This window comes from Fusarium odoratissimum (assembly GCF_000260195.1).
Source record: "Fusarium odoratissimum NRRL 54006 unplaced genomic scaffold supercont1.3, whole genome shotgun sequence".
Taxonomy (NCBI): domain Eukaryota; kingdom Fungi; phylum Ascomycota; class Sordariomycetes; order Hypocreales; family Nectriaceae; genus Fusarium; species Fusarium odoratissimum.
Window position 1 is genome coordinate 2027811 of NW_022158689.1, and position 26331 is coordinate 2054141.

Sequence of the window (26331 nt, forward strand, 5' to 3'; positions counted from 1 at the left end):
GAATCATCAACGGCTTCGGTATAATGTCGGGTCGGACGATATATCGTATGACACGTGATTGGTCAATCACTACCCTGGTGATCCATCGCATGCACTACCTACCTTAACCATCAGCCACAACACTCGTCATTTCCGGAGCCTTCCTAAAGGTTCAAAGAGGACACCCACCACAGAGACTCTCTCGGAAGCGAACCCTCTCGCGGCATCTTCTCATGCGATAGCAATGGGTGCGAGTGATTCAAAGCTCGTTTTCAAACGGGGCATTTTTCGTTTATCAGAAGAACGGCATATCCCAGCGGATGATGCATACTGGACCTCTGTTCGTCGCCTGCTCCACCCAAAGTCCTACTCTACCTTTCCATGGATAACTCATTTACTGACATGATATCACGCAGTTTTGGGAGCTTCCTGAGTCTTCTGAGGATGTCTTTAGTTTATTCACACCTGCCGACATTCGAAGAACTCGGGATCGAGCACCCGAGAACCTAGAAACCCTCATCCTCGCCATCACTTCTCGTTTATTCATACTACGTCATCACCCATCTTTCCCTGATCCTGAACTTGCTCCAGAACGCGAGGCCCTGAACTGTATCCGAGTACTCACACGTATCTTGCCTTATTTATACGAAAAGGAATCCCTCAGTGACTGGGAGCAACAGTTTTTCTGGGCTCAACGAAGGAAACGCACCCGGCATGGTGCTATCGCCAACGAGATCCTCTTTGACGAAGCTCAGGAGGTTGAGCGCAAGACACAAACTGCCGAGTTTGAGGAGGTTAAACCACTCGCTGAAGAGCTGGTAGACACGCTGGTCGATCTGCTATTCTTTTCTGATCTTACTTTACCACGACAGCCCAATGGCCGACCGAAAGTTAGCTATGCGATTTGGCAGAGTGGAGTAGGTTGCAACACAGCTGTTGCAACAACAAAAGAATATGAAAGCAATCGATCAGAGATTCTGCGGCTTCTCTTGACGCTTTCTGGCCAGAGCCTGTATATGACTGCTGGTGTCCTACCGCAGAACGGCGTACGGACGTTAACACACTTATGCGCTTGTCCAGATAAGCAAGTCGTGCTCTCTGTGCTTTGTTCCCTACTCAACACAGTTGGTTCACCTGGGATTTCTCGGATTCGAGGTACTGATTCTGACTTCATTTATAGACGTTGAAATACAACCCTGCTACGTGGCGCGTACCTTATAACACCCTTGTATTCAAGGACGGCAAGCAGATGCTTGTGACATACTCACTACAGTTCCTCTTGGTGCTCTTGTTGTACCCTATTCCTGAGAACCCAGAGAACCCATCGCCTAAACACTCTTATCGTCACTTTCTAGGCCGACTCCACCGGCCCCAAGATTTTCAGTTTATTGTTGACGGAATGACTCGAATTCTAAACCAACCACTTCAAGAGAAGACTTCATATCTTCCAGGTTCTCAGTCATCTGGCCACTTTGCCCCCGAGATACTAATGTTATTCTGGGAGATCCTTCAATGCAACAAAAGATTCCGATCTTTTATCGTGGATACCGAAAGAGCGCATGATTTTGTTGTCCTAGCCCTGTTCTATGCTCTTGAGTATAAAAATGATGCTACTAAGCAAGGAGTTGTGCGCATGTGCGCTTTCTTGCTCCAGACTCTAAGCGTGGAGACTAACTTTGGCGTCAACTTGAACAAGTACTTCGAGGGGCAGGAGAGTCTACCAATGTCTATTCGTGTACCGGGATTCCGGGGGACCTATGCGGACTTCCTTATCCACTCAATCTACAATCTGATCACGACAAGTCAAGGGAAGCTATCGGCGATATACCCAGCTCTGTTGGCGGTGATTAATAACATCGCACCTTATCTTGAGGGGCTGAGTAGCACTAGCAGCTCAAAACTGATGCAGCTGTTCTCTTCCATGTCCTCGCCTTCGTTTCTACTTGCGAATGAGACCAATCACGCTCTTCTCCACTCGCTGCTGGAATCTATTAGCTCAATACTCGAGAATAAATACCAAAAGAACCCTGAGTTGGTGTTTACTATCCTCAAAAATAAGAAGAGGGTTGAAGCCTTGCGTTCATTCACTCTGGAGAGTGGTCAAGAGGAAATTGAGAGAAGAAACAGAAGAAGAAAGGATTCTGGACACCATTTTGATCCATTCGATGCTGCATCTGTGCGCAGCTCAGTTGACAGCTTGAGGAGTCCAAACAGCGCCCAGCCACGGCACTCGTCATTGGAAGAAGTTCCAGAAGACGGTGCCTTCGCGATTGGAGACGATGACGACGACGATGACGATGACAGTGACGATGAGGAACGACAAGAGACTCCTGCACGGTCAACGTCAAGTGAAGCCCCGTCCCGGAGGTCATCGACCCCCAACGTTGAGGATGCCGTCCCAACTCAATTGCGAGGGATGTCCGAGAAGGCTCGTGGCAAGATGCCAGCGGGTGTTCCAACCTTCTCGCGGCAAAACAGCACCACCAGCCTAGGCGGGCGCTCGATATCAGGACAATCACAGGCAGGGGCATTTGAGCCTACGACCCACTGGATCGACAGCTGGCTGCTCGAACTACCTCTCCACACAATCCTGGCAGTCATTCAACAGGTGTCTGCCCTCTTACCGCGACAAGAATTGGCAGCCGATATACCAACACCAGAAACACTACGACGAATTTCAGGTGTCCATGTTGTTGGCATTGAGCCATCGGCTCCCCGTGTACATTCTTTCGAATGGTCCCAGCTCGCGTTGGGTTGGTATGAGTCTCTGCTATGGGGAGTTATCTTTACAAACGAGATGCAGGTTTCCAGAGGAACCATGGGCATATGGAATGGTACTGCTATCAAGCTTTTCAGGGTTCAAGAAACAGCCCCAGAGGGCCCAACACTGACCTCCCCTCGAGGGGCTGTTGACGCTGTTGGTAGCAACATTGTCTCGCGGATAGGGCAGATCAACCTCCGGGGCGGGCCGCAGGGAAACAGCCAGCCGCCACAGCGAAACAATTAAGGGGGACACATGAAGAGTTCGACAAGGGCGTTTCCTCGACAACCCTTCGTTGAGCAATTAGAACTTTCTGCACTGCTTGGCAACTTTTCCTTGAAGAGGGAGCGCGTCCGAAAGCTAAGCAGATGCTAGCATGAAGCTATTGTTTCATGATCTGCCATTGTTGATTCCAACGGTGTTCATCATGTAGGATAAGAGAACGAATGGTACATGGGAAGCGAATTGGCGGGGTAGTCTAGAAACAGGCGTTTGGGTATGGATTGGAGTCAATCAAAAACTCGCATTTGCATCAGAGCGGCTCAGTTCATGCTGTTTTCTATGCACATAATCACATGCGCAATTCGTCCTCGTCTCATCAGCTGGTGTTTCAAGTTTTGACTCTGGCGCAGCAGCTAACATGTGGCGTGTCGAGATGGAGGTGGCTAATTTGACTCAGGACCAGCCACAGCCAACAGGATCTAGGAAACCCCCTCCTGGACAGTTCCACACCGATTCGATTCCTTGTTTTCAAAAGCAAAAGTTGGCAGAAGTAGGCAAACAACGTGATTTATGCCAGCAAAGCCGCAAAGTCAAAGCAAAGCCACGTCTAATGCCTGGAGTGATCATTTCCGAAGAGTGCAAGGGGGACTCGTACGCACCGCCACCGCCGACCGGGGTTCTTCACTTTCACAGCCAATCACAAGCCGTCCCGGACCATTTGTGCCGTGTTCCCCATACGCTAAAGCCACAGTATGCATCAGCCACGTCCCAAGGTCCCTTAATTCTAGCAGCTATCGCGACAAGGGTCTTGTTGAAGGGTGGGTTGTAAGGGTCCAGGTCCTGTTGTTTTTTTGGCCGGGTTACGGTTTAACACGAAAGCAACTCAGCTTATTGATGCAACTCGCAGTCGGTCGCACTTCCTAATTTCTCGGTTCTTACCTGTCTCAAAATGTTCCTTTACTACGCTATTCAATTTCCACTCTGCTTCATTTGATCACTACTGGAACTGGGGCATCTTACATCATATCAAAGTTGGCCAGAACTGAATCTGCTGATACAACACTGGAGCATGTCTCAACAGCAACCCGGAGACTCCGGCGACGAGGTCCAGCCTTATCGTATCCGTGTGAGTACCTCAACGAGAGACACCATCCGATCGAGGAGCTACTAACCATTCACTTTTTTATAGGTATCAAGCAAGTATCTTGATATCACGCGACAGAAACTAGAGCTTACCCGGCTGCCTCATGAGCCTCATTCAAAAGATTGGTGGGAGCCAAAGCCTCAAGTTGAGTCTCTTGTTGACTTTTGGTAAGTGGATCTGTGAGAGAGCTGCGCAGGGTGAAGCTCACGTATTGTACCTAGGCAAGAATCATTCTCATGGCAGAATCACGAAGAAGAGCTGAACCAAACTCTTCCCCAGTTCAGAACAAGTTTTCAAACTTCCACTTCATCAACGCCAGTCCGGCTTCATTTCATTCATGCCCGCTCTCCTCACGCTAACGCTGTTCCTTTGCTCTTAATACCCCCTTTCCCTTTGACCAACCTGTCGCTGGGTCACCTGGTTCAGCCCTTAAGTGATCCTGAAGATGCTGGTACAAACCAGCCGTTTCATGTTGTGATTCCGGCCTTGCCTGGCCTGGGTTTCAGCGATGCTGTTCCTTCTGATGTACCTCCTATTTCTACCACAGCTCAGCTACTGGACAGCTTGATGAAGAGATTAGCCTACGAGCATTACGTTGGAAGTAACGCCGGCTCTGCTTCAATTTCGCCTGCTGCTATTGATTGGAGACTGGCCAGGCACCTCTCAATTCACTATTCAGAATCATGCCTAGGGTTTCATTTTATTGCACCTCCTCTGACATGCCCTGCACTCTCGGACTCGGCCAGTCAGTGGTTAAAATGGAAACTTGCTCGACTCTTAGGTTCTTCGATTCTGGGTTACTCCAAGGACGACCTCTCCGCTATACAGAAGCAGAAGACGCCGCAGTTAAGCAAGAAGAAGTCGGCTGTTAACCTGGGACAGCATAGTCGCAGCGACTTTGAACCGAACACGCCGTCATATGCGCTGTGTGACTCTCCGACTGGCCTCCTCCTCTATGTGCTGAAACTACTCCGGACTCTTGGTCCCAAGAAGGAACTTACACCTAAAGACATCATCACTCTCACTTCTCTCATATGGCTACCTGGCCCTGAGGCTGCTCTGCGATTCTGGGCTCAATGCGCGTCAAAGATCGAGCCTGTGGAGGAAAAGAAGACGAATAAGAAACCCAAGGTTGCCATTACCGTTTTCACTGGCGACGAGGATCAGGTCGAGCAGCAAAGAACACTCCCACGACCTGCAAAGACCATGTACTCTTGCCCTGGCTGGGCTAACAGGGAGTACCAAATCGTGCACCTGAACCGAGCCCCTGGAACTCCAGGTTTCTTGGCTTGGGATCGACAAGATGTGATAGTTGAAGGAGTGCGCGGTCTAGTGAAAGCAATATTGGCAAAGGATAAAAGGATGCAAGTTGCTGGACAGCCTGGGGCCATTCTTCAGGATCAACTCGAAGTGCAGGATGGCCGAATAGCTCAAGCAGATCTGTCTGGAACAACAGTCCAGGATCCGAACGCTAGTCCGGGTGGTGAGGGACCTCCTAAAACTGGTGTACAGAAACCAGCAGGGGGTGATCATCAACACCTTGTCCCTCCACAAGCAGCTATACACGGAGGGGCTCATTGATGAATATGGACAGGATGATGCGTATGAGGGCAGGTGGGTGGTGGAACTTAATTCGATACCGTCATTTGGGTTCTTTTTCTCTGAGCCTCGTCACTTGCTATGAAAATCATAAGCTTATGAGCAAAATTATATACCAAAAGTCTGACAGCAGAGTAAAGTGTACTGCGTTTTTTCTTATCTGGCCAGAGTATCATCTGTTTAATTTATTATCTTTTTGAATATTGCTGAACTGTTTACACTTGACTAATATGGATGTTGCATCTGTATGAGCGAACAAGGCTCACCTCTAACGAGGCTCTTTCGAATTGATGCTTTATCAGCGTAAAAGTATTTTCACTACCAAGCGGTATAATTAATCGCTCAAAATAATGGCGATTTATCTATCCTCATGACTGTAGTTAAATATTTGAGGTTCAGTCTCTAAATCAGATAGTGAGTAGCTGGTTACCCTACGCAAGATTATAGCTCCTCAGCTCCTGTACTACCAAGTGATCCATAGATACCTTAGATAACCCCCTTGGTGCGCCACAAGGTGACCTAACCAGCTCCCACCTCTCGACTTCTAACTTCCGCAACAGCGAACACGACTTGACTCTGTCTATATGGGTACATTGCAGACCTACGAGCCTTCTATTTTTCCAAAACTGCCTTAGCACCGCCCATCGTTTCCAGCGTGGCGACGATGCGCTACGAAACAGCCCATTTCTCTTAATCGGCCCGCCATCTCCCAACCTCATACTCATCATGTCGAATCGATACGACCGACCTCACCGCGAAGGTAACGGCTATGGCAACTTTGGACGCTCCAACGATGACTACCGATCCGGGTATCAAGATGGCTACGGTAGCGATCGATATGCCACACCGCCTGCCACCCAACAGCCGCGACCACCACCCAGTCTTCGACAGATGTCCTCCCGATCACGCATACCACAAGTACAAGCTCCACCACAACCAGCAGACACTCATGCTGCGCGGCAAATCACCGAGGTTATCGACCATATAAAAAAAGAATGGCCTGCAATGTGTCAAGACGATTGCGTCCCTGTTCAACTGGCGTTGCAGCTCCTCGACAGGAGCTCGGTTGGCCGCGCCCACGAATACGCCCAGTTCCAGCAATCACATAACTACCTGCAAGAATCGCTTAAGGGTATCGTTCACGAACACCACCAGGGCTTCAACAGTTCTATAGGTACATTTCACAAAATTCAAAGTAGCATTCAGCAGTCACAGAAGCGAGTACGTGCCTTGAAGGAATCACTGGCGAGTTCCAAAACAAGTCTCTGCGCGACGGATCCTGAATTAAAGAAGCTTTCAAAATCATCACAAGAATTTGACGCCTTGGTGCAGACTCTTAATGAGCTGGATGACCTCCGAGCAGTACCGGATCAGTTGGAGGCAAGGATATCGGAGAAGAGATTCTTGACGGCCGTGGAAGTGCTTCAGAATGCGTTGCGAAAGCTACGGAAGCCTGAATTGGATGATATTGGTGCCCTTACTGACTTGAGGAGCTACCTTGCAAACCAAGAGACTGCTCTGATGGATATCCTTGTAGAAGAGCTACATGAGCACCTCTATCTCAAGTCACCGTATTGCCAGGAAAGATGGCAGAGCTTGGCCAAAACACAAGGCGCCGTCACCGAAGGCTTTGGTGATATTAAGCCCATCGCCCCATTTCACGTTATTCTCGATGCCATTGACGTTGACAAGACGATCAGGGAAGATCCTATGAAAAATCCCGAAGCCGATACATTCTACTATGTAGGACTGCTGGTGGAATCTCTGAACAGGCTCGGACGTTTGCAAAATGCCGTGGAGACTCTTAAGCAGCGACTCCCAGTTGAACTCTTTACTATCGTCAACGAGACTATCAACGAGGTAGATCAAAGGCATCCCAGCTCTTTACGAGGAGGATCAGCCAGAGGCGATGGTCTTCACGTCTATGGAACACGTGAAACACAAATGCGAGCAGATGTTATTTACGACCTCTTATGGTCTCTATATGGCAAGTTTGAGGCAATTGGAGAAGGTCATCGTGTATTCCACGAGTCTATCAAGGTCCTAATCCGAAGGGAAGGTGCTGGTAACAACAGTGCCCTGCTTGGAAGCTTCAAAGAGCTGTGGAATCTATACCAGAACGAGATTAGATCCTTGCTGCATAATTATGTTACGACCGATGCAGATGTCTATCAGTTCGACTCACCAAACCCAGGAGATACGCTCCATGGCAAGAAAGACATACGAGAGCATCTTTTCAAGTTTTCTGAAGCGAACACAAAGTCTGTTGAGATGACGAGTGAATATGACGCATTGGACAACATCATCCAGGATGCCGTTCCTGGGCTAGGATCTCGAAAGCAAGACAGAAAAGGGCGGAACGTCCAGGACGGAGGAAGAAGAGGAGCAGGAGCAGGAGCAGGAAGTGATGGTCCATTTGGAAACAGTCATCAAACAACAGGCTCGTACAAATCTCTGGTGGAACCTAGTGTCTTCAATATGAGCTTGTTACTACCGCCGACGTTAGTCTTCCTGCAGCGTCTCAAGAACATCGTCCCTCCCGGTTCGGACCTGGCAGCAAGCACACTAACAACATTCTTGGACAATTTCTTGGTTAATGTCTTTCAACCACAATTGGACGAGACTCTCGCCAAATTGAGCGACACCGTCTTTGGGGAGGCAGATGCATTCACGCAAGACCCGGCCTGGAGCCAGGTAGCACGTCGGCCTGTGTTCCGAGGAACAACAGCCTTTTTCGAGGTTGTGACGGCTTTCTGTCGTATGCTGGGAACCATACCACCAGACCAAGCACTCAGCTCGCTGATTGTCACTCAAATGATGCGATACTACGACCGCTGCTTCAGCTGGTTCAAAACGCTTGTCGTCAAAGCTCAGGACCCGGCTACCGAGATTAGCAACGACAACCTGAGGTCATCGGCACGATTCTCTCTGGACCAGGGAGAGATACAAGAAACAATGAAGAAGCTTTTCATGTCAGAAGAGATGGACTGGGAATTGGCCGAAAAGGAGATACACCTGTTGATGGAACTCACAGATGAGTCGCCGCTCGACTCAGGTGACATCATCCAGGATCGAGATTCCATCTCATCCCTGTGTCTATTGTACACCAGCATGAAGTGGCTTGCTGTTAAAATTGCTGGCTTGCGGCAGATCACAACGCATGACACAGATACATCACGACAAAATCTGCCTCGACATTCGAGCCGAAGATGGACTCTTATGAACGATACTGGCAAGACCGCAGGAGAAGAAGGCCCTGTGTCACTACCACTAACGCAGGAAACTGTGCAGTAAGTAATGCGACCCGATAGGCAAACATATAACTGATCAATGTTCAGAGCGTTTGACAGCATAGTGTCGTCCTTCGAAGAACTTGCAGGAACTGCGCTACTAACTCTCCACATGGAGATTCGGTGCCGCATAGTTCATTCATTGTCCATTGCCTTGTCCCCCAAGGTGGCACCCTACCTGCTTGACCAGGAAGTGAGTGAACCTGATCCCCAGATCTTGAGCCTCAACTCGGAATTGGTATTCTTTGACGAGACGATCGTGAGGTACCTCAGAGAGAAGGAGATTGCCTTTATCCGAACGGGTCTGGGGCTGCTTATAAACTGCTATCTTGTGAGCAATGCATGCAAAGCGTCGCCCATGAATGACAAGGGCTGTGGGCGTATGCAACTCAACATTCTTGTACTGCAACAGAACCTCAAGAACGTGGAGGAAGGGGTGGACCTGGCGCGTGCAGCAAATTACTTTTCGCTATACGAACAAGGTGCAGACGCCATTGTAGAGAAGGCAAAGGAGGACAAAGAGCAGCAACGAGGAACCAGCGCGCAGGACCCAGACAACTTTTCGTACGACGAGCTCAAGGCACTTGTCGAACTCTGCTATAGTGAGGCTATGGCAAATCCCGAACGAGGAATCGCCACTGCAGCCAAGCGACAGATGCAGGACAAACTGCTCGGGCTGAGTGAGCACATGTGGCAGACATAGATGGACCAAGACGATACGTGATGCACGAAGTGATGGGCTTCAATGGAGTTGAGGGATTGCTTGGAACAGGTATGTTAGTGGTTGATTTGAAGTGTAAAGTAGTAGCGACGCGTGATGAATGGTTATACAAATCAGGTATGAAACCAAACAAAACTGTTTATGATTGCTTAAATATCACCGTAAAACCTGCCGTAGGCAATCAAGCTTGATCGACTACCACGCGGACACACACAGAAATACAGGCCTTCGCTGTTAGTCGCGGCAAATACCCGTACGGAACCATGCGAAAGCCATGATGGACACAAGCAAAGACCAATGAGAAGGAAATTGTCATCTCATGACCATGCTTTGTGTAGCAGACACAAGAACAAGTGACATCACAGTTCACATAGACGCCAGAATTAGAAATTACTTTCCTCCCCCGCACTTGAGCAACGTCTGTGAGTGACGGGATCTGCATGAGGCAGCCCAGCCAGAGGTGGCAATGGTAGAATCCATGGCGATAGGGGATTTGGATTCGGAACGGGTGTAATATCCGTACTGTTCAATGCCAACAGCAGCAGGGGTTGTTGATAAACACATCGTCCAGGCTTACGGGCAAGACGGAGTAGGAAACCTCAATTTACGTTGAGGAACTGTAGGTGAAGAATTCAGGGCCAACATCTCGTATTTCGAAAGATATTTTTGGTCTTTCGTGGAGTTTATGTGGATAGATTATCTGGGTACAGATATATGGATATCAAAGTTTGAACCTCGAGTCGGAGGACGAGATTAGGGGGAGATCATATTACCTGGGTTCAAGGGTGCTAAGATCGTCGGTCTAGAATGAACCTTAGATGTGAATTTGTAATGGAAGGATCAAGCATCGAATCTCAAACGGAGGCGAGATGTCTTTATTTAAAGCTTCTGTATTCAGGTTTGTGATATCTCTCGGGGTTGAATATGGCAGACATGGATATGAGATGGATTATCGATCGATCAGCTGCTCCACAACACCCAATTTGCCATTCATGAAATACATAGGTTTCCTTACGGTGGCCTTTCTATCATTGTTTTGTTTGTCGTCATCCATTTTGCAGCATTGAGTTTCGTGGCTACTTATATATCGGACCCTTAGAAACAAGAATAAGCCACGGCGTTTTCTCTTCGGGCTCTGTCGTCCTTTGAATTTCTGCAGTGCGCTATCATTTGCTACCAGGACCAGCCAAAATTGGATTTAGGCTGCCCCTGAACCTAATCTCGAAATATGTAGCGGGCCATAGTGTGCTTGCGGAAGCGGTACCTTGCATTGCTAGCTCTTCTATACCCTACCTACCTTATGCAAGCCCCCCGCGGCTTTCGCCTGGCCGTCTCAAACCCGGCCATGTAGCTTAGTAGTTAACTAAGGGAATGGAGATGGGATGGAATTTAGGAGTATTGAATGGGCTTTAGCTGGACTACGTGTGGTTAGGAATGTTAGAACCCAATATTTTGAATGAATCGTCCATTGAGTTGGTGAAAACCGGTACAGCCTGGAAGACAATGGCATTGAGTTTAATGGGTGGAAGTACGAATACCATAATAAGAGGTTATTAATAATTGACGATTGGCTGCATCTTTCTAACCTCATCGCGGAGCATCTCCTATTAGTCCCCTTTCCCCTCTGCTGCCAACTTTTATGCAGCCCTTGTCCATCTGAAGCCGAAGCAGCCACTCAGTGTCAGTGACCTCGATGCAACAGTAGCATCATCTGTCAGCCCCTTATCACTTCCGCCACACTCCACTGTTCGAGTGCCGGACTGCAGTGCACTGAGGCACTGCGGAGACGCTGGCTCCAAATGAGAGACATCAGAACTCGTCTGTCTATTGGTCGCTTTGAATAATCAATCAACAACAAAACAAAGGCCAACCTCTTTCTCTTCTTTCTCTTCTCATGTGCCAGCCCTTTTACATCCACTACCTGTTTCATTCCATCTCAGGGTCCTTTTTCCAGTGCCGACCTCCCACTCTAATATCCCCTCACCAGCACCCGTCTATTTCATGCTTCGAGATTGCAACTAGAAACTCACAAGTTACACCCAAGATTACTATAATTACCTCGCCTATCCTGGTGCATCCACTTCTAAGGACCTTACAGGACACTGGGAAAAAAAAGAAAGAGAAGACCCCACGCGTCCGAGCGGAGTAGACCAGCAGCCAGCAGCCAGCAGCCACCTTTCTCCTCCTGTAGCTCCATTTGGCCCATTTGGCTCGTCAGGTTCCCCTGGATTAGATTGGATTGGACAACCAACTCGGGCTTTTGGGACTTTTCGGCGGCATCAATCTTCACCTCAAACCCTACATCATCTTCCATTCATCAACAACTCCATTCGTCGCTCTCTCGCAAATCGTTCTCGCTCGCTCACTCTCTTCTTTCGCTTTATTTCACACCGCTTTACTTTAATTGCTAGACCAGGCTCTTTCATCGTGGCTTTTTACCTTGTCTTCCCGTTGCAACCAAACCCCTAGCAACCGACGCTCGTTCACCCTTTTCCGCCGTTCTTTGGGTTTTGAGCCCCTACTGCCACCACAATGGCAAACACGTATGTCTTGATGCCCTCATTCGATATCACTTGTTGCTTTCGCCTGTCGCTGACGCTCTACTTTGATAGTTTCGGTGCGACCATTAGGTCTTTCTGGCATACTATGACCAGTTATGACAGACGTATGCGACCCCTGATACCCGAGCGCAACACTTCAAAAACCACATACTGAACAACTTGCAGATTCCTCATTTGACTCTCCTTATCGAACCGGTCGACATGTCCCCCTACAGAATGGTCGAGGTGGCATTATGACTGGCGTAGCAACAGCCTCCGATTCTCGAAACGATGTCTCATCTCCCTACTCCGACGAAACCGGCCGGGCTTCTCCTCTCCAACCCGACGGCGCTACTTTCGCTCCCACAAGCGCCCCCTATTCACCTGGCCTGAGATCAATGAGCGCACGAAATGCTAGCCAGGGCGATGGCTTCGAGGTGCAGAGTCCCGGCGATGTCCCAATGCAAAACTTTGCCGATGGCCTCCCCCCTGCCCCTCCAGTTGCTCATTCCTGGAGGCGCATAGACGCATGGGCAGACGAAAACTATCCAGAGCTTTACGACCAGCTATGCGAAGGTGCTACCAACAATGATCTGAACGACCTGGAGCATCAGCTTGACTGCTCTCTTCCTCAAGACGTCCGCGACTCGCTTATGGTTCACGATGGTCAAGAACGAGGAGGAATGCCTACCGGAATTATTTTTAGCCACATGTTGCTGGATTGCGAAGAGATTGTTCAGGAATGGGATAACTGGAGGACCGTCAATCACCAGTATTTGCTCGAAACATCCATCAACAAGCCCTCTACCCCTTCCAAGGCTTTCGGTGGCAGCAATGAGGCTTCTTCTTCCAAGCAAGGCGCGGCAGCTGGCGGCAGCCCTGGTCCTTGGAGACAAGATCTCCTCTCTCGCCAAGACTGCGTACCCCCCAATGCTGTTCAAAAGGCATATGCCCATAGCTCATGGATCCCCCTCGTCCGTGACTGGGGTGGCAACAACTTGGCTGTCGATCTGGCTCCTGGTCCTGGTGGCCAGTGGGGTCAAATCATTCTGTTTGGTCGTGACTACGATACTAAGTACGTTGTCGCGCGCTCTTGGGCTGCGTTCCTGGCTGTTGTCGCGGATGATCTCAACAGTGGCAAGTGGTATGTGGATGAGGAAACCAACGAATTGAAGCTGCGAGAGTTCAAAGAGACAAGAGTTGAGCCATCGTACTTCAGCATCCTCAGGTGGAGAATGGATCAGAAATACGGAAGAAGGGCAGCTTCAAACCGAAGGTCAATGGGACCCAAGCCTAATTCTCCTCTTGGCTCGCGTTCTTCTTCACCTTATGGTAGTGGTGGTGAGAATGGCGAGCCCCGGGGCCGATCTATGCAACGACTCAGTGGATCATCTCCTTTGGCCAGCCCCCGACCAGGCCCAGGATACGGAAAGGCGACACCTTTGAGTAAAGTCACAGAGGAGACAACAATCCCAGAGCTCGCCGACGCATATATCCAGCCTGAGAAGCTTGTAGAGGTCGAAAGTCCCCGGCAAAGCCAGGACACCAAAACCCCTAAAGTGACAACCAGCATTCCCCGAGTGGAATCCGACCTCCTCAAGGTGGAAGAAGAACCATCTCCCAAGGCGAACGGCAAGAAGCCCGAGGTGGTAGACGAATCGATGAAGACGATCGAGATTTAAGCACCAAAGAATTGGCAGTGTATTTTGCAATAGACGAAAGCACGGGGACTGGCATAGGGACAATGATTGCATGAGACTCGTTATTTTTTACCAACTTCTGGCCAGGGCTTCATGCGGAGCGACGCACCGGGAGGGTACACACAGATTTGGCGTTAAAGGCGTCGTGAGAAATACGCAAGATTCCATGATCCTTTCTATGAGAGGCGAACTTTTTTTTTATTTTCTTCCTGTACTCCTCGGCTAGAACATTTCTAGGAGGAACGCAGAAACAGCATACAAGCCTTAGTATACTATGATAGCTTTGTTTATTACTCAAGGACGAGATGTGGATAGGTGATCGTTGGGGATAGTCAGAGTTGTGGTTATACTGCAGCTCGATGCCTCTCATAGTCATAGGATGGGTAGTAATCATTGTATGAATAAGAATTCACGTTTCCATTTGCTTTGAAGATGACGAATTTTGTCAACTGTGGTCAAAGATGTTTCATCAATATGACAGGCAATGTTAGGATAAATCATTTGGGCCATATGGTTCAAATTGTTAACTATAGCCAAACTTTAAATTTTAAAAGTGTCGTGGCTGATTGCTGGTCAAAACTTTCGATGCACTTGAGAGATTCTACTGATTGATAAGGATCTTATCTTTGATCTGAAGCTCCAACATGCTTGATCCATCCCTCGATGAAAGCACCCCACACAAGGCCAATAATAATAAAGCTGTCTCGTGCGGAGCTCAATCGCCGGCATCGGGTCAAACTGTTGTGTGACATGATCTTGTTTCTCTATCATAAAACTTGCTCACATTGCGACAGTTGTCCCGCAAGTTGTCCGGAGCATATCGATTATTTGCCAACACTGGAATATTGACAGACGATACCACGAGTGGACGTAACTATCCACCATGAGCACAACCATAGCATCGCGGCGTCTTCGAATTGGCATCGACGTTGGTGGGACTAACACAGACGGTGTCCTTATTGACCCCCTCATGTGCTCAGGGCCGGATCGTGGAATCATTGCATGGCACAAAGAACCGACAACGGCGAACCCAAGCGTTGGTATCAACAATGCACTCACTACGATGCTCAGCTCAAGTTCTATCCGCCCTCATGAAGTCGTAAGCGTGACTATAGGAACAACGCACTTTGTTAATGCTGTTGTTGAGAGAGATGCTGCGAGACTGTCACGGGTTGCTGTGATTCGTCTCTGCGGACCCTTCTCGAAGCATAACTTGCCATGTGCCGACTGGCCTGATGACATGAGAGAGCTTATCCTGGGTCACCATGCCCTGGTACATGGCGGACTGGAAGTTGATGGCCGTTTGATATGCGATATTGATCCAGACGAGATCAGAACGCAGTGCTCGATTATTAAACAAAAAGGGATTAAATGTGTGGTTGTTGTTGGCATTTTCAGCCCCTTTGATACAGTGGAGCGACAAGAAGAGCGAGCGGCCGATATCATCAAGGCTGAAATACCCGGCTGTGACGTTGTGTGCTCCAAGGAGGTTGCCAATCTTGGCTTTCTCGAAAGAGAAAACGCAGCTATTCTCAACGCCTCCATTCTGCCTTTTGCCCGAAAGGCCATTCGATCTTTTCACGAACCGGTTAAGAGGCTAGGCCTGAATTGTGCAGTGTTTATCACTCAGAATGATGGCACTGTCCTGTCTGGTGAACTTGCTGCTCGTTTACCGATCCGAACTTTCTCAAGCGGCCCTACCAACAGCATGAGAGGAGCTGCTTTCCTTGTGCATGGCGACCTGGATGAAGCCATGATGGTTGTTGATATTGGAGGAACCACATCTGATGTCGGGATCCTACTAGAGAACGGCTTTCCTCGTCAACAGGCAGCTTACAGCGATCTTTCGGGAGTGAGGATGAACTTTTCTTGTCCCGATATCAAGAGCATCGGTCTCGGCGGAGGCTCTATTGTACGGATAGACAGTAGTGTCTCTGTTGGGCCAGATAGCGTGGGATACAAACTTCCAGAGGAAGCAGTTGTATTTGGAGGAAAGGTTCTTACAGCAACCGATTGCACTGTCCTAGCAAATCCAGAGCTGAAGATTGGCGACCCAGCCCTCATGAAAGACGCTCTTTCGGAGGACCAGCTCACAAAGGTTAGCTTGACAATTAAACAGAAGTTAGAAAAGGTTATCGACACCATGAAGACATCACCCAAAGACATACCAGTTATTCTGGTAGGAGGTGGAGCTGTCATTGCTCCCGATGAGCTCAAGGGCGCGAGCAAGGTTATCAAACCGCAGTGGTCACAGGTCGCCAATGCTATTGGCGCTGCGATAGCAAGGGTGAGTGCGGTTGTGGATACCGTTCAGTCGACGGTATCCAAATCGACAAATGAGTGCCTTGATGAGGTTAGTCGGGCTGCCGTTGAAAAGACTGTTGAGGCTGGAGCTCTAAGATCGACTGTTAAAGTTGTTGAGAAGGAAGGTTTCCCGCTTCAGGTAGGCAACTGATATGCGATGATATGGAGCTTCCTAACGAGGTGACAGTATATCAAAAACAAAACTCGTTTTGTTGTTCGGGCGACTGGAGACTTCGATTTCTCGAAAGAAGTAGTCGCCCCTGAATTCCAGGCAGAGCACGGAGACAATCAAAACATGGGTCGCTATGAGAAGAATACTAAGAACACAGGCTCAAAGCATGATACACAACAAGATGAGGACTTTGATATACTTTCATACCGTCCCGATGTGAGAAACCGAACATGGTATGTTTCTGAAAGGGATGTATCCTGGATCGCAACAGGTTGCTACATTCTTGGCACTGGAGGCGGCGGTAGCCCCTACGGACTGATGATACGACTAAGAACTCAGTTACGCAACGGCTCGATAATCCGAGTTGTCAATCCTGAAGATCTTCCAGACGATGCACGTGTTGGTTGTGGAGGCGGAGCAGGGAGTCCTACCGTTGCGATCGAGAAGCTAGCTGGTGACGAACTACTCGAAGCTCAACAAGAATTGTACAAGATGTGCAATACTTCCGCTACTCACATGATATCTGTTGAAATCGGAGGCGCCAATGGGCTGAGCGGGTTGTTGCTTGGGTCAAGTGATCAGATGGACATCCCTACAGTTGACGGAGACTGGATGGGGAGAGCATATCCCACAAAATGGCAAACAACACCTGTTGTTTTCAAAGAGAGGGACACTATCTGGTCACCTATCGCCGTGAGCGACGGTAACGGCAACGTGCTCGTCATGCCCAAAGCATCCTCCGACGAAGCTGTCGAGCGGATCATTCGCGCTGCCTTGAGCGAGATGGGCTCTCAAGTTGGCGCCGCAGATGCACCTGTCACAGGAGAAGAGACAAAACGCTGGGCTGTCGAACATACGCTATCACAGTCCTGGAGAATAGGTCGTGCCGTAGCTCGGGCGCGGAAAGAGAACCGCGTAGACAACGTCGCTGAAACGATCATCGAAGAGTGTGGCGGCCCAGGAGCGGGAAAGGTTCTGTGGAAGGGCAAAATTATTGGCGTGGATAGAACTTTGAGGAACGGACATATCTATGGCGAGTGTCTCATCGAAGGGGCTGATGTTCGCGATGAACATGTGGCTTCAGGAGATATTTCGGAACAGTTCAAGGGGGTTGTCAAGATTCCCTTTAAGAACGAGAATATCGCTGCCCTGAGAGTCTATACTGATCGGAAAGAGGAGCTTCAAGAGGATGTACTGGCTATCGTGCCTGATTTGGTCTGTGTAATTGATGCACAGAACGGAGAGGCAGTTGGGACGCCCGAATATCGCTATGGGTTACTTGTTGTAGTGTTGGGAATAGCAGCGAGTGACAAATGGACCGGAACTGAGAGAGGAATAAAGATTGGGGGTCCTCAGGCTTTTGGACTTGGCCATCTCAAGTTTGAGCCTCTGGGGAAGTATTTCAAACCGAGGAGTGTCATTGATGAGTTTGATGAGTGTTAATGAGTCACATGGGCTCAACATTGAGCGAGAAGTTTATATGAAGGTGGTTCAGGTAAAAGGATCTTGGCGGTGAATTATACGTAACGAATTTGATGGCTTGTCTCACAATTTTTCGCCGCATAAAACTGTTCTCAAATATATGCTTTTCTGCTCCTAATAATAAACTGGGTTGATATTCGGCCAAGGTGAGACTTGTTCACCTGAGGCCAAATAAGGCTAGCGCGTGGCCCCACACCGCCCACCTCATGACATCCCGCCGCCTTCCATCATAGTTTCTTTCCTTTTCCAAAACACCACCACCAAATTCGATCATATATCATCACCAACTACTTACCTAGGTAGCCAACGTATAACTACCCACTTACAACCGCTTACGCTTTCACACATTCATCATGGGTTCCGTCGTACTTCCCCATCTCAACACCGGCTGGCATGTGGACCAAGCCATTCTCTCAGGTAAATACGATCCCCCAAACCTTCCTGCCTGTCATCTACTAACAACCTCTCAGAGGAAGATCGCCTCGTCGTCATTCGCTTCGGCCGCGATTGGGATCCCGATTGTATGCGCCAGGACGAAGTGCTGTACAAGATCGCCGACAAGGTGCGCAACTTCGCCGTGATTTACCTCTGCGACATCGACCAGGTTCCCGACTTCAACCAGATGTACGAGCTGTATGACCCGTGCTCCCTCATGTTCTTCTTCCGAAACAAGCACATGATGATCGATCTGGGAACCGGTGACAACAACAAGATCAAGTGGGTTCTTGAGGATAAGCAAGAGCTCATTGACATTTTTGAAACGGTGTATCGAGGTGCCAAGAAGGGACGTGGTTTGGTCGTCAGTCCCAAGGATTATTCTACCCGACACAGGTACTAGTCGTGGAAACGGCCACCGGTATTTGGGATTTGGGCGCGGACCGGAGTTGGGCTTGTTTTGAGGTGCTAATACGTTCATGATGGCTGGAGGAAGGTAGGGATATTTGGCTTCCGAGTCAATCGATAATGAGACTACGATACGATACATTTCGTCAAGACCAATATTCTATGGACCAAATGGTGAGATTCCTCAATGCGTATTTGAACCAGTTTGAACCGCTTCTCTGACACAGTCTGTTAAGATATACATGTTTGCCGTGGCAACAGTGCAGCCTGGCTTATGGTCTGGAGAGCATATTGCCAGAGGCAAACCAAGAGGTAAGATTGCTAACCACGCGTAACTGTGCCATTTATCTATGTTGGACTCGTAGACTACTCATCACGCCTGAGTCATGACATCTCGCATTGCCGATATCGTAGAATCGCGAGCCTCCACATTGGAACACTGGGAGAAGCAAGGAACAATCAAATTGATTCGAAGTAATGCGTATGCTAGCAAAGGCTTATAATCCAAACGGCCATGTTTCATGGTACTCTCGAGGTGACTTGGGCTGATGAACCTCCAACGTCCCAACGTGTTTTGACTTGTCAAACCAGATGAAGCCATCGAACTGCTCTGGCAAGACGGCATATGAGTAATGCGAAGCCTTCTCCGTTTCAGGCCTATACAGCACACCAATAAATCTTTCCAGCCTTTTCTCGTTCAGTATTTCTCGTAGCCTCTCATCGCATCTGCCTTTACGGAGGTCCAAGACAAAGTTGTCAATGCCCGCAGCATGCATAAGCTCCTCGTAGCTGCCCGGGAGCCCTTGCTGAAGCTCCATACCGTTCATGTCGCCGTCCCAGTTCTGGGCTGCAGCCACGGTGCCGGTATTTGTGCCTGTACCAATACTAAGAGCTTGGACCCCAAATCTCTCCTTGCAGAGCTGCCCGAGGTTGAGTTCTTCTCTTGACCATCCCATGCTGGTAGCCCGGGCATCACCGACGTGGCTGTTATGTGCCCAGACAATGGCTTTGGAATCACGACCGCGATGTTCCAAAAGTCTCGTGAGAGTTTCGAACATATGGGTGTCTCGAAGATTCCATGTTTCGTCTCGCCCGCGATACATGGCTTTATAGTATTGTTCGGCATCTGGAGATCTTTCAATTTTCTTTCAACGGGTTCTTTTCAGGGGCTAGCTTACCTTTGACAACCCTGGCATTCTGCTCTCCACTATGGAACTCCGTGCCATCGTCAAGTGCTGCAGAGTATTCAATGCGTTTACTTAGGATGTCCTTTAGCATCGCGATCACGTCTTTCTCATACCCCTGAAAAGAAGCTGCCAGAGACTCTAGGCCATATTCGTGAGGATCATCTGCCCAGTGCATCAGTTTACTGTATCGCCCCTTCGCGACTTGTGCCATATCCTTGTCAACAGTATCCAGGTAGTTAACCACTGCCTTCATCGAAGTGCCCATCGAGTAGAGATCCAGGCCGTAAAATCCTGCTGCCTCTTCTTCTTTGAGGTCAGAGTTGTAAGACCGCATCCATTCCACAAAGTCGCGGACTTCAATGTTTCGCCACATCCAAGTGGGAAATCTCAAGAACGCTGGATCTCTTCCCTTCCTCTTTGCCATCTGAGTCGTCTCTACTGTGGCTTGACCAGGGCCTGGGCGGTGCCTGACATATCGATCAACAGACTCGGCATCAGGCCAGTCTGCTTCAATAGCAACGATATTGAAACCGTGGTTTTGTATCATATACTTTGTAATTTCTGCCCGAACCGAGTAAAACTCAGACGTGCCATGTGACGCATCGCCTATAAGCAATACTTTGCAATCCCCAAAGCTGTCGAAGTACTTCGTGATTGTCTCGACGTCTTGGGCGATTGATTTGAATGGTTTAACATTGGATTTGAGTTGTTCTGCGCTTGATACTTCCATTTCTGACTCAGGTTGAGATTGGAGAGTATGCTCGATGACTCGTTATAGTGATTTCGACCTGAAAGAGTCCATGAAGAAGTGGTCATCCTTTTAAGCTCGAGTTCGCTTGGGCATTTCGCACTAATGGGCCAGCTGATAGTGGCGACACAGATTCTCAATACAGAATTACCCGGAAGTTAGTTCCGTGTGACCACACTATGTAATTATACAATTGGAGTAAATGAAAGAGCTGCCAGTCTGATCAAAGTACTGAAAGTGGAACGAGACGGTGATCTACAGCTATGTAACGCTGTTAGTGCGGAGGTGGCGGCGATAACTTCATCATGACGGCTTTTGAGTGCTGTAAGCCTATGACGAATCATGATTCAGTGTCCTAACAAGTTGTCAGCCAGGTAATTCTCAGACAGCACGCTTACCGCACAGCTAAGGGAGTTCAGGAATGTCAAAATGTTGTAGACGGTTCAGCTTCATATGGCTGTTTGGCTAACATATGAGGATTCTCTTGCTCACGCCCCTCAATTGCCAAAAATCATCATCGTATTGACATCAGCGTCCATTTCTCAACTTGTGGTATACAAGCAGTTTATCCTGTCTTTTGTATGTCAATATTTATTGAAGCACACGGATCAGGTCGCAGCTCAGTATTGTCTGCCCTGAGCTCGTTGTCCTGCTTCCCGGCTCTTGAGCCATGGAACACGGTATTCGCATCCGATCGCTGACGGCACTTATGTTTGGCGTTCTCTCGCTATGTTGGCCGTTATATCTGGCGGCACGTATTGTGTCTTCGTCTTTGCTATTGGTGGCTGGGAGGATTGGTATACGGAATGTATAAAGATAGGGGCTAGAGACAAGGGAGTCAGAATCTCAATTGCAAGCTGAGTAGGTTGTTAATGAGACAATATCGCAAGGATAATACACAGAGTCTTAGCATAAACATGCTTTATAGACCTTGCTTGTTGGCCATTGTTCCATGTGCCCATCCACGACTAGCTGCCAGGGCCCGTAAAGAGACTTACATTACGGCTCTCCGGCTTCACGTCATCGACTTTGGGTCAGTTTTCCGTCGTAGCGCCCCAGTTGAACTATGGATCAGAGATGCTCGTCATGAGTTATTGGAAAGATTGAGTGGGGAGAAGTGGTGTATCTGGTGAACGCAGACCCTGGACATGAGGATGGAAGGACCGCCGAAGGAGAGACTGCCAAGTGAGCTAATGGTAGCTGAAAAGAACAGATTGTCATTAATATCAGCCTAAAATCTACCATCAAGAGCCAGGAAACTGCAGCGTGGCATTGTGGCTCGTTCCACGTAAAGGTGCGCGCTTCGTATTGTGTAAGTGTAGGACAGTAACGAAGTCCAGGGCTTGTCTCCTATGTGACGATCAAAAACTCTATAATGAACTAAGACATATGGCTAGCCTTGGTCATCATCAGCGATGAGCCTCAGGGGCCTTGAGTTCTCTTCTTTCGGTTCGGGTTGACATCCTGGAATACTCGGCGATGGGTCGATGATTGTGGACGTTGAGTATCAGAGTTAAGACTGATTTCCTGGTAGCAAAGATACAGGGTCGCTTTATGTGACTTAACCGTATCTTATGCTAGTCGCTTTTCTTTGGCGGATGTGAAAGGAGGAGCGTTTGCTTCGACGATGGCTGGTGTTTCAAGATCGCGAGAGTCAATGTTGTTGACTTTTAGGGCACACGCAGAAGAAGCTACTGAAATACCCTGAGTTATAGAAGTTGGTGAAAGTCCTTTGGATCATGTTCCAGGTCGAGGTAAGATCCTCTTCTGATCCGAAAACAAGTTAGTCAAGGGGTCACAAAGTTGAGGCGACCATTGCCCGAGGTTCCCGTCCCTCTTGGGTGAAACATACCTGGTTTTTCGATCGAATAAACGATAGCATCGTAGGTTGGAAAGGCAACTGAGAGTCGTATGTGCGAATATCCACACTAGTTCTTGCAGAGGAGACGCGTGTTTCGGGGGTCCATCTTCCTAGACCTAGGCCAGTGCGAGTTATCTCATGCGTCTGCTGTATCTTGAAGATCAAAAGGGGTGTCATAGGTATGATGCCCTGACGGAGGAAGCTCCTTATCATGGTTACCGACCCGTGCAGAGTCCTGCAGCAGAGAAAGAAAAGAAGGTCGAATACTAGGTAGTCATTGCATAATGAAATTTTGACCGCATCGATAGTGTAAAGCCAGTGACGAGGCAAGAATGAGACAATAAAGAAACCTTGAAACTTAGGAGTTCTAGATCAGTGCAAACATACTTGAAGCCAGCATTTTGGTATAAATACGGAGGTGCAGCTCTTTGCAGGACTAGCTTCTTCGGGCGCTGGTGGGCGAACATAGGAACAAGAAAAATGTTGCCGACGCCTGGGCCAAGGAGCCCGGCACTGAGACTGATGAATTTGCTCCCACCGAGATAAGGTAGAGTAGCATCTCTAGACTGAGCAACTGTTCATTTGTGATACAGACCTGAATAAATGTTTAAATCGAGTACTGTTCCCCTCTCAGGGGTATAACAGCCAGCCACAGGAACAAAGCCATCACCAATGATGGGATATGTTCTTGAATGTTCCTGTACTTGCATGAACACGAGAGCCACCTCAAGGACTCGGCCGAGTCGACAACTACCGTCATCCCTGTCAAGCTCGACACTACTACAGGGCCCCCCCATGTTCAAGATCTGCCCTAGGACAAAGAACGGCATAGTCAGTTCGGGGCAGGGTGGACCTGTCAACTTTAATTGTTCTTATGTTCACTACCTATTGACGACGTTCGAGAGGGCAGTACGTATTGGGGCTTGCGCTGCAAATACGTTTAGGGGACCTGACATCGCTACTGGCTGTTGGTTTTGTATGGCAGATTTGCTGCGCTCGTGGTGCCCGATCCTTGCCCTCCACTTTTTCACCTGCCATCATCTTCACCCTCGTCCAGGCACTTGGGAACAACATCGTTTGTCTCGCTGATCATGTCTCGACCCTGGCCATTAGTTTGCGCTTCTCTCAGCTTTTTGAGGTCTCGATTTTGTCTCCCTCCTTTCCTCTTCCTTGACAAAGATGATCGACCATTCCCACCCAAGGTCCAGTGGCCACTGTTTACTCTTCGACTGATCCATCTCATTATTGTTATGCTATATGAAATGAAGTCACTTGTCTTCACAGCAGTATGTTCTTACACGGGTCTAGGAGCTCCATTCGTACCACAAGACGGACGACTCACAGCCTTGCTGCACACCTAACAGCTTGGTAGAACCCCAGATGGTGAGCTGGTCTTACCTTCGAGATCGTGGATCTTGTGAGGCTTCACTGGCTTCATCAGCTAACATTACGTATTTGCAGATTCATGCCGACCATCATCACACCAATCTCAGCCTCCTCTGGAACGACTCTCCTCTTGTTACCGCTTCCAGCACTACATCTGTGCCAGGAACGCTGGGAAAATCTCACTTGACGCTGCTCCACTACTCGTACGTAGTCCATGGCTCAGAAACAAGACCGCCCCTGTCCATTCGTCGCATTTACGTCCCGGAACCCTGGAGCTATCGCTATTCCAGTTCTAGTTGTATCCCTCAACACGTTTTTAATGTACCACTGGCTTTTCCCGTCGTGCAGTTATCATGGAGAAGTGTAAATGGTCATTTCACACAGGTCAGGGGTTCGCGCCTTTGCCTTCTTGAGCTTATTACAGTGGCGTGCTACATTTGTGTTTTAACAGCTTCAACAAACGTTCTCCGTCTGTAACCTTTTCGATTATGAGCGAAATGGTTCTTTAGAAGGCATGGCATCGATGCCGGAATACTCGAATAAGATGAGCAAGGAGCTTTTCCGACTGTGGGCACACGATAGCATTACAAATGCAGAATACAATGACGTGACAACCTGGCAGATACAGCATGATGTTTTGACTGTTAAATAGGACATACTTGGGAACTGTTAATTGATGAAACATTCCAGTAATGTCTGGATGCCACTTCTTGATCGAGCGAGGACAACTCAAAATCCCCCGGCCCTGGTTCATTTTACGATTCGGAAGAGCAACGTTCAGAATCTGCTATACGATAGCTTTTAAACTGTAGACAATCATTGTTTACAGTGTCTTCAGGGCACTGGCTGTTGCTAAGCTAACCCCCACTCGCCAGTGATGGGGTTTCAGACGATTCTAGATAGATGCGTCACTGCCGATTTTCTCCACGATGCGGCATACACAAATGCGCAAAATAACATCGGAGTTTGACATATGTCCGTTAAACCTGTCTTGGTAGCCGATAAGTCTGGAACGCAGATTTGGTGAAATAACCGGGCGGGCTGGGCAGCACTCGAGCACTACGAAGGTGGGAACTAGGTCACCATGTTCCGCATGCCGCTGCTATAAGCCGATTATCACTTGTGCAGGATGGCCATATGCAATGGCTTCTACTATGTAATCCAATGGAATAGTCTCGGCAGTGATCATACAACAGGTCAAGGGCATAAGGAGTGCTGGGGAGTAATCATAATTCTTTTAGGGCGGTTGGCCTCTAGGCTAGTGCTACTGATCGAAACCAGGATGGATCTTCTAGAGGAGCTGAGGTGGTATAATATGTTTTGGGTGCTGCAGTAGTAGCCTAATTCTGCTGCGGTAGGATGAATATCTTCGTCTCCCACCCTCCGCTCTTCTTTTCTCCTCCACCACCAAAACATCGAGAACGCCAGCATAGGCGAATGACCACCGCCTCAACTCTATACTTGATTTCCCTGGGGTATTAAGTTCTTTGTACGTTCTCAATTAATTCCACTCATCACATTTGCGTACTTTTATTTGATTTTCCCATATACATAAACACCCGCCGCTGAGGACATCTCAGTTTCTCCCTGCTCCCGCTTCACTCATCAACCCGTTCCCTTTAATATTTCATCCTAACGACCCCTATAAGCTGAACTTCCACCGCAAGATCCACGATGTCGGCCCCTTTGGTCTGTCGCCCTAATCCCTCCCAAGGCTTGGTCAATACTCCGGCAGTTAAGACGTTCAGAATCGGAGAACTCCTGCTACTGATCGTCGAGGAGCTTGGAGAACGGACCGAGCAAAAGCCTGGGTACCAGAATCTGGGGAGCCTTGGAAACTTAATCCTTACGAACAAATCCCTCTTCATCTCACTTCAGGCTTACCTCTACACTCAAGACCTGGAGGATGACTGCCACCAAGGCCTCCAACATGCTGTTTTCAACTGCTCTGATCAAGTGGGCTACCGCATCATCACCAAGTACCCAACCGAGCTTCTACGTTCCAATATCAACAAAGTATACAAACGCAATACTACGAATACCAGAGCAACCTTTACTCTGCTTCATATCGCAGCAGCTCGGCAGCAGCACCGTGTGATCCGAAAGCTGGGACGCTTGGGTGCCAAGTATCTCGATGTCAAGAATCTGCATATTGTCCTGCCACAAGAATTCAGAGATCGGCTAGAACAAGAGACGGCACTTTTCAACCACCTCCCCCGACTGCGGTGGAAACCTGCACTGGCACCTCTTGTACTGCATCAGGTTGAAACCTTCGATCTCCTGGACGAGTACTGGAAGGCAGCTTACGTCGGAACCTTCAACTTTCGCGCGATTGCTGTTGCTTTTGCAGTTGAAGGCGTGGCAACTCCGGAGCCTCCCTTTTGGCCGATGA

General features: G+C 48.7%; 7 protein-coding genes across 9 annotated transcripts; 6 read left to right on the top strand and 1 right to left on the bottom strand.

Moving 5' to 3' along the window:
• The first annotated feature begins 97 nt into the window (after positions 1 to 97).
• FOIG_03096 (uncharacterized protein) lies at positions 98 to 3712 on the top strand. 2 transcript variants are annotated; one of them, XM_031200755.1, is made up of 3 exons: positions 98 to 319; positions 396 to 1103; positions 1160 to 3712. In XM_031200755.1, the coding sequence occupies exons 1-3, from the start codon at positions 224 to 226 to the stop codon at positions 2984 to 2986; spliced, it is 2631 nt and encodes an 876-aa protein (XP_031070523.1). In that variant the 5' UTR covers positions 98 to 223; the 3' UTR covers positions 2987 to 3712. The 2 variants fall into 2 exon arrangements, with proteins under 2 accessions (XP_031070523.1, XP_031070524.1); XM_031200756.1 differs by having other exon boundaries at positions 98 to 1103.
• Positions 3713 to 3784: 72 nt separating this feature from the next.
• Positions 3785 to 5875, top strand: FOIG_03097 (uncharacterized protein). Its single transcript, XM_031200757.1, has 3 exons — positions 3785 to 4088; positions 4152 to 4273; positions 4328 to 5875. Exons 1-3 carry the CDS (start codon positions 4032 to 4034, stop codon positions 5685 to 5687), a joined length of 1539 nt encoding a protein of 512 aa, XP_031070525.1. The 5' UTR covers positions 3785 to 4031; the 3' UTR covers positions 5688 to 5875.
• Positions 5876 to 6028: 153 nt separating this feature from the next.
• On the top strand, positions 6029 to 9959 carry FOIG_03098 (exocyst complex component sec8). Its single transcript, XM_031200758.1, has 3 exons — positions 6029 to 6119; positions 6187 to 8995; positions 9044 to 9959. Exons 2-3 carry the CDS (start codon positions 6432 to 6434, stop codon positions 9696 to 9698), a joined length of 3219 nt encoding a protein of 1072 aa, XP_031070526.1. The 5' UTR covers positions 6029 to 6119; positions 6187 to 6431; the 3' UTR covers positions 9699 to 9959.
• A 1641-nt stretch (positions 9960 to 11600) lies between these two features.
• Positions 11601 to 14411, top strand: FOIG_03099 (uncharacterized protein). Its single transcript, XM_031200759.1, has 3 exons — positions 11601 to 12259; positions 12329 to 12381; positions 12443 to 14411. The coding sequence occupies exons 1-3, from the start codon at positions 12249 to 12251 to the stop codon at positions 13936 to 13938; spliced, it is 1560 nt and encodes a 519-aa protein (XP_031070527.1). The 5' UTR covers positions 11601 to 12248; the 3' UTR covers positions 13939 to 14411.
• Positions 14412 to 14612: 201 nt separating this feature from the next.
• On the top strand, positions 14613 to 18029 carry FOIG_03100 (uncharacterized protein). The gene is made up of 2 exons (XM_031200760.1): positions 14613 to 16399; positions 16448 to 18029. The coding sequence occupies exons 1-2, from the start codon at positions 14840 to 14842 to the stop codon at positions 17873 to 17875; spliced, it is 2988 nt and encodes a 995-aa protein (XP_031070528.1). The 5' UTR covers positions 14613 to 14839; the 3' UTR covers positions 17876 to 18029.
• An 87-nt stretch (positions 18030 to 18116) lies between these two features.
• On the top strand, positions 18117 to 19442 carry FOIG_03101 (thioredoxin-like protein 4A). 2 transcript variants are annotated; one of them, XM_031200761.1, is made up of 3 exons: positions 18117 to 18331; positions 18385 to 18931; positions 18994 to 19442. In XM_031200761.1, exons 1-2 carry the CDS (start codon positions 18268 to 18270, stop codon positions 18750 to 18752), a joined length of 432 nt encoding a protein of 143 aa, XP_031070529.1. In that variant the 5' UTR covers positions 18117 to 18267; the 3' UTR covers positions 18753 to 18931; positions 18994 to 19442. The 2 variants fall into 2 exon arrangements, with proteins under 2 accessions (XP_031070529.1, XP_031070530.1); XM_031200762.1 differs by lacking the exon at positions 18994 to 19442 and having other exon boundaries at positions 18385 to 18970.
• On the bottom strand, positions 19182 to 20782 carry FOIG_03102 (uncharacterized protein). Its single transcript, XM_031200763.1, has 2 exons — positions 19936 to 20782; positions 19182 to 19883 (listed from the first exon to the last, which is right to left on the bottom strand). Exons 1-2 carry the CDS (start codon positions 20672 to 20674, stop codon positions 19255 to 19257), a joined length of 1368 nt encoding a protein of 455 aa, XP_031070531.1. The 5' UTR covers positions 20675 to 20782; the 3' UTR covers positions 19182 to 19254.
• Between the last annotated feature and the right edge of the window lie 5549 nt (positions 20783 to 26331).

Excerpts from the sequence above, each read along its gene's own strand:
- FOIG_03101 (XM_031200761.1), top strand. The coding sequence starts at position 18,268 with ATGGGTTCCGTCGTACTTCCCCATCTCAACACCGGCTGGCATGTGGAC. Across the intron at positions 18,332-18,384 it reads GGACCAAGCCATTCTCTCAG|AGGAAGATCGCCTCGTCGTC; the intron begins GTAAATACGATC and ends ACAACCTCTCAG.
- FOIG_03102 (XM_031200763.1), bottom strand. The coding sequence starts at position 20,674 with ATGGAAGTATCAAGCGCAGAACAACTCAAATCCAATGTTAAACCATTC. Across the intron at positions 19,884-19,935 it reads GAATGCCAGGGTTGTCAAAG|ATGCCGAACAATACTATAAA; the intron begins GTAAGCTAGCCC and ends AAAGATCTCCAG.
- FOIG_03096 (XM_031200755.1), top strand. The coding sequence starts at position 224 with ATGGGTGCGAGTGATTCAAAGCTCGTTTTCAAACGGGGCATTTTTCGT. Across the intron at positions 320-395 it reads ATGATGCATACTGGACCTCT|TTTTGGGAGCTTCCTGAGTC; the intron begins GTTCGTCGCCTG and ends GATATCACGCAG. Across the intron at positions 1,104-1,159 it reads TTTGTTCCCTACTCAACACA|ACGTTGAAATACAACCCTGC; the intron begins GTTGGTTCACCT and ends CTTCATTTATAG.
- FOIG_03097 (XM_031200757.1), top strand. The coding sequence starts at position 4,032 with ATGTCTCAACAGCAACCCGGAGACTCCGGCGACGAGGTCCAGCCTTAT. Across the intron at positions 4,089-4,151 it reads TCCAGCCTTATCGTATCCGT|GTATCAAGCAAGTATCTTGA; the intron begins GTGAGTACCTCA and ends ACTTTTTTATAG. Across the intron at positions 4,274-4,327 it reads GAGTCTCTTGTTGACTTTTG|GCAAGAATCATTCTCATGGC; the intron begins GTAAGTGGATCT and ends TATTGTACCTAG.
- FOIG_03100 (XM_031200760.1), top strand. The coding sequence starts at position 14,840 with ATGAGCACAACCATAGCATCGCGGCGTCTTCGAATTGGCATCGACGTT. Across the intron at positions 16,400-16,447 it reads AGGAAGGTTTCCCGCTTCAG|TATATCAAAAACAAAACTCG; the intron begins GTAGGCAACTGA and ends ACGAGGTGACAG.
- FOIG_03099 (XM_031200759.1), top strand. Across the intron at positions 12,382-12,442 it reads TATGACCAGTTATGACAGAC|ATTCCTCATTTGACTCTCCT; the intron begins GTATGCGACCCC and ends AACAACTTGCAG.
- FOIG_03098 (XM_031200758.1), top strand. The coding sequence starts at position 6,432 with ATGTCGAATCGATACGACCGACCTCACCGCGAAGGTAACGGCTATGGC. Across the intron at positions 8,996-9,043 it reads CTAACGCAGGAAACTGTGCA|AGCGTTTGACAGCATAGTGT; the intron begins GTAAGTAATGCG and ends ATCAATGTTCAG.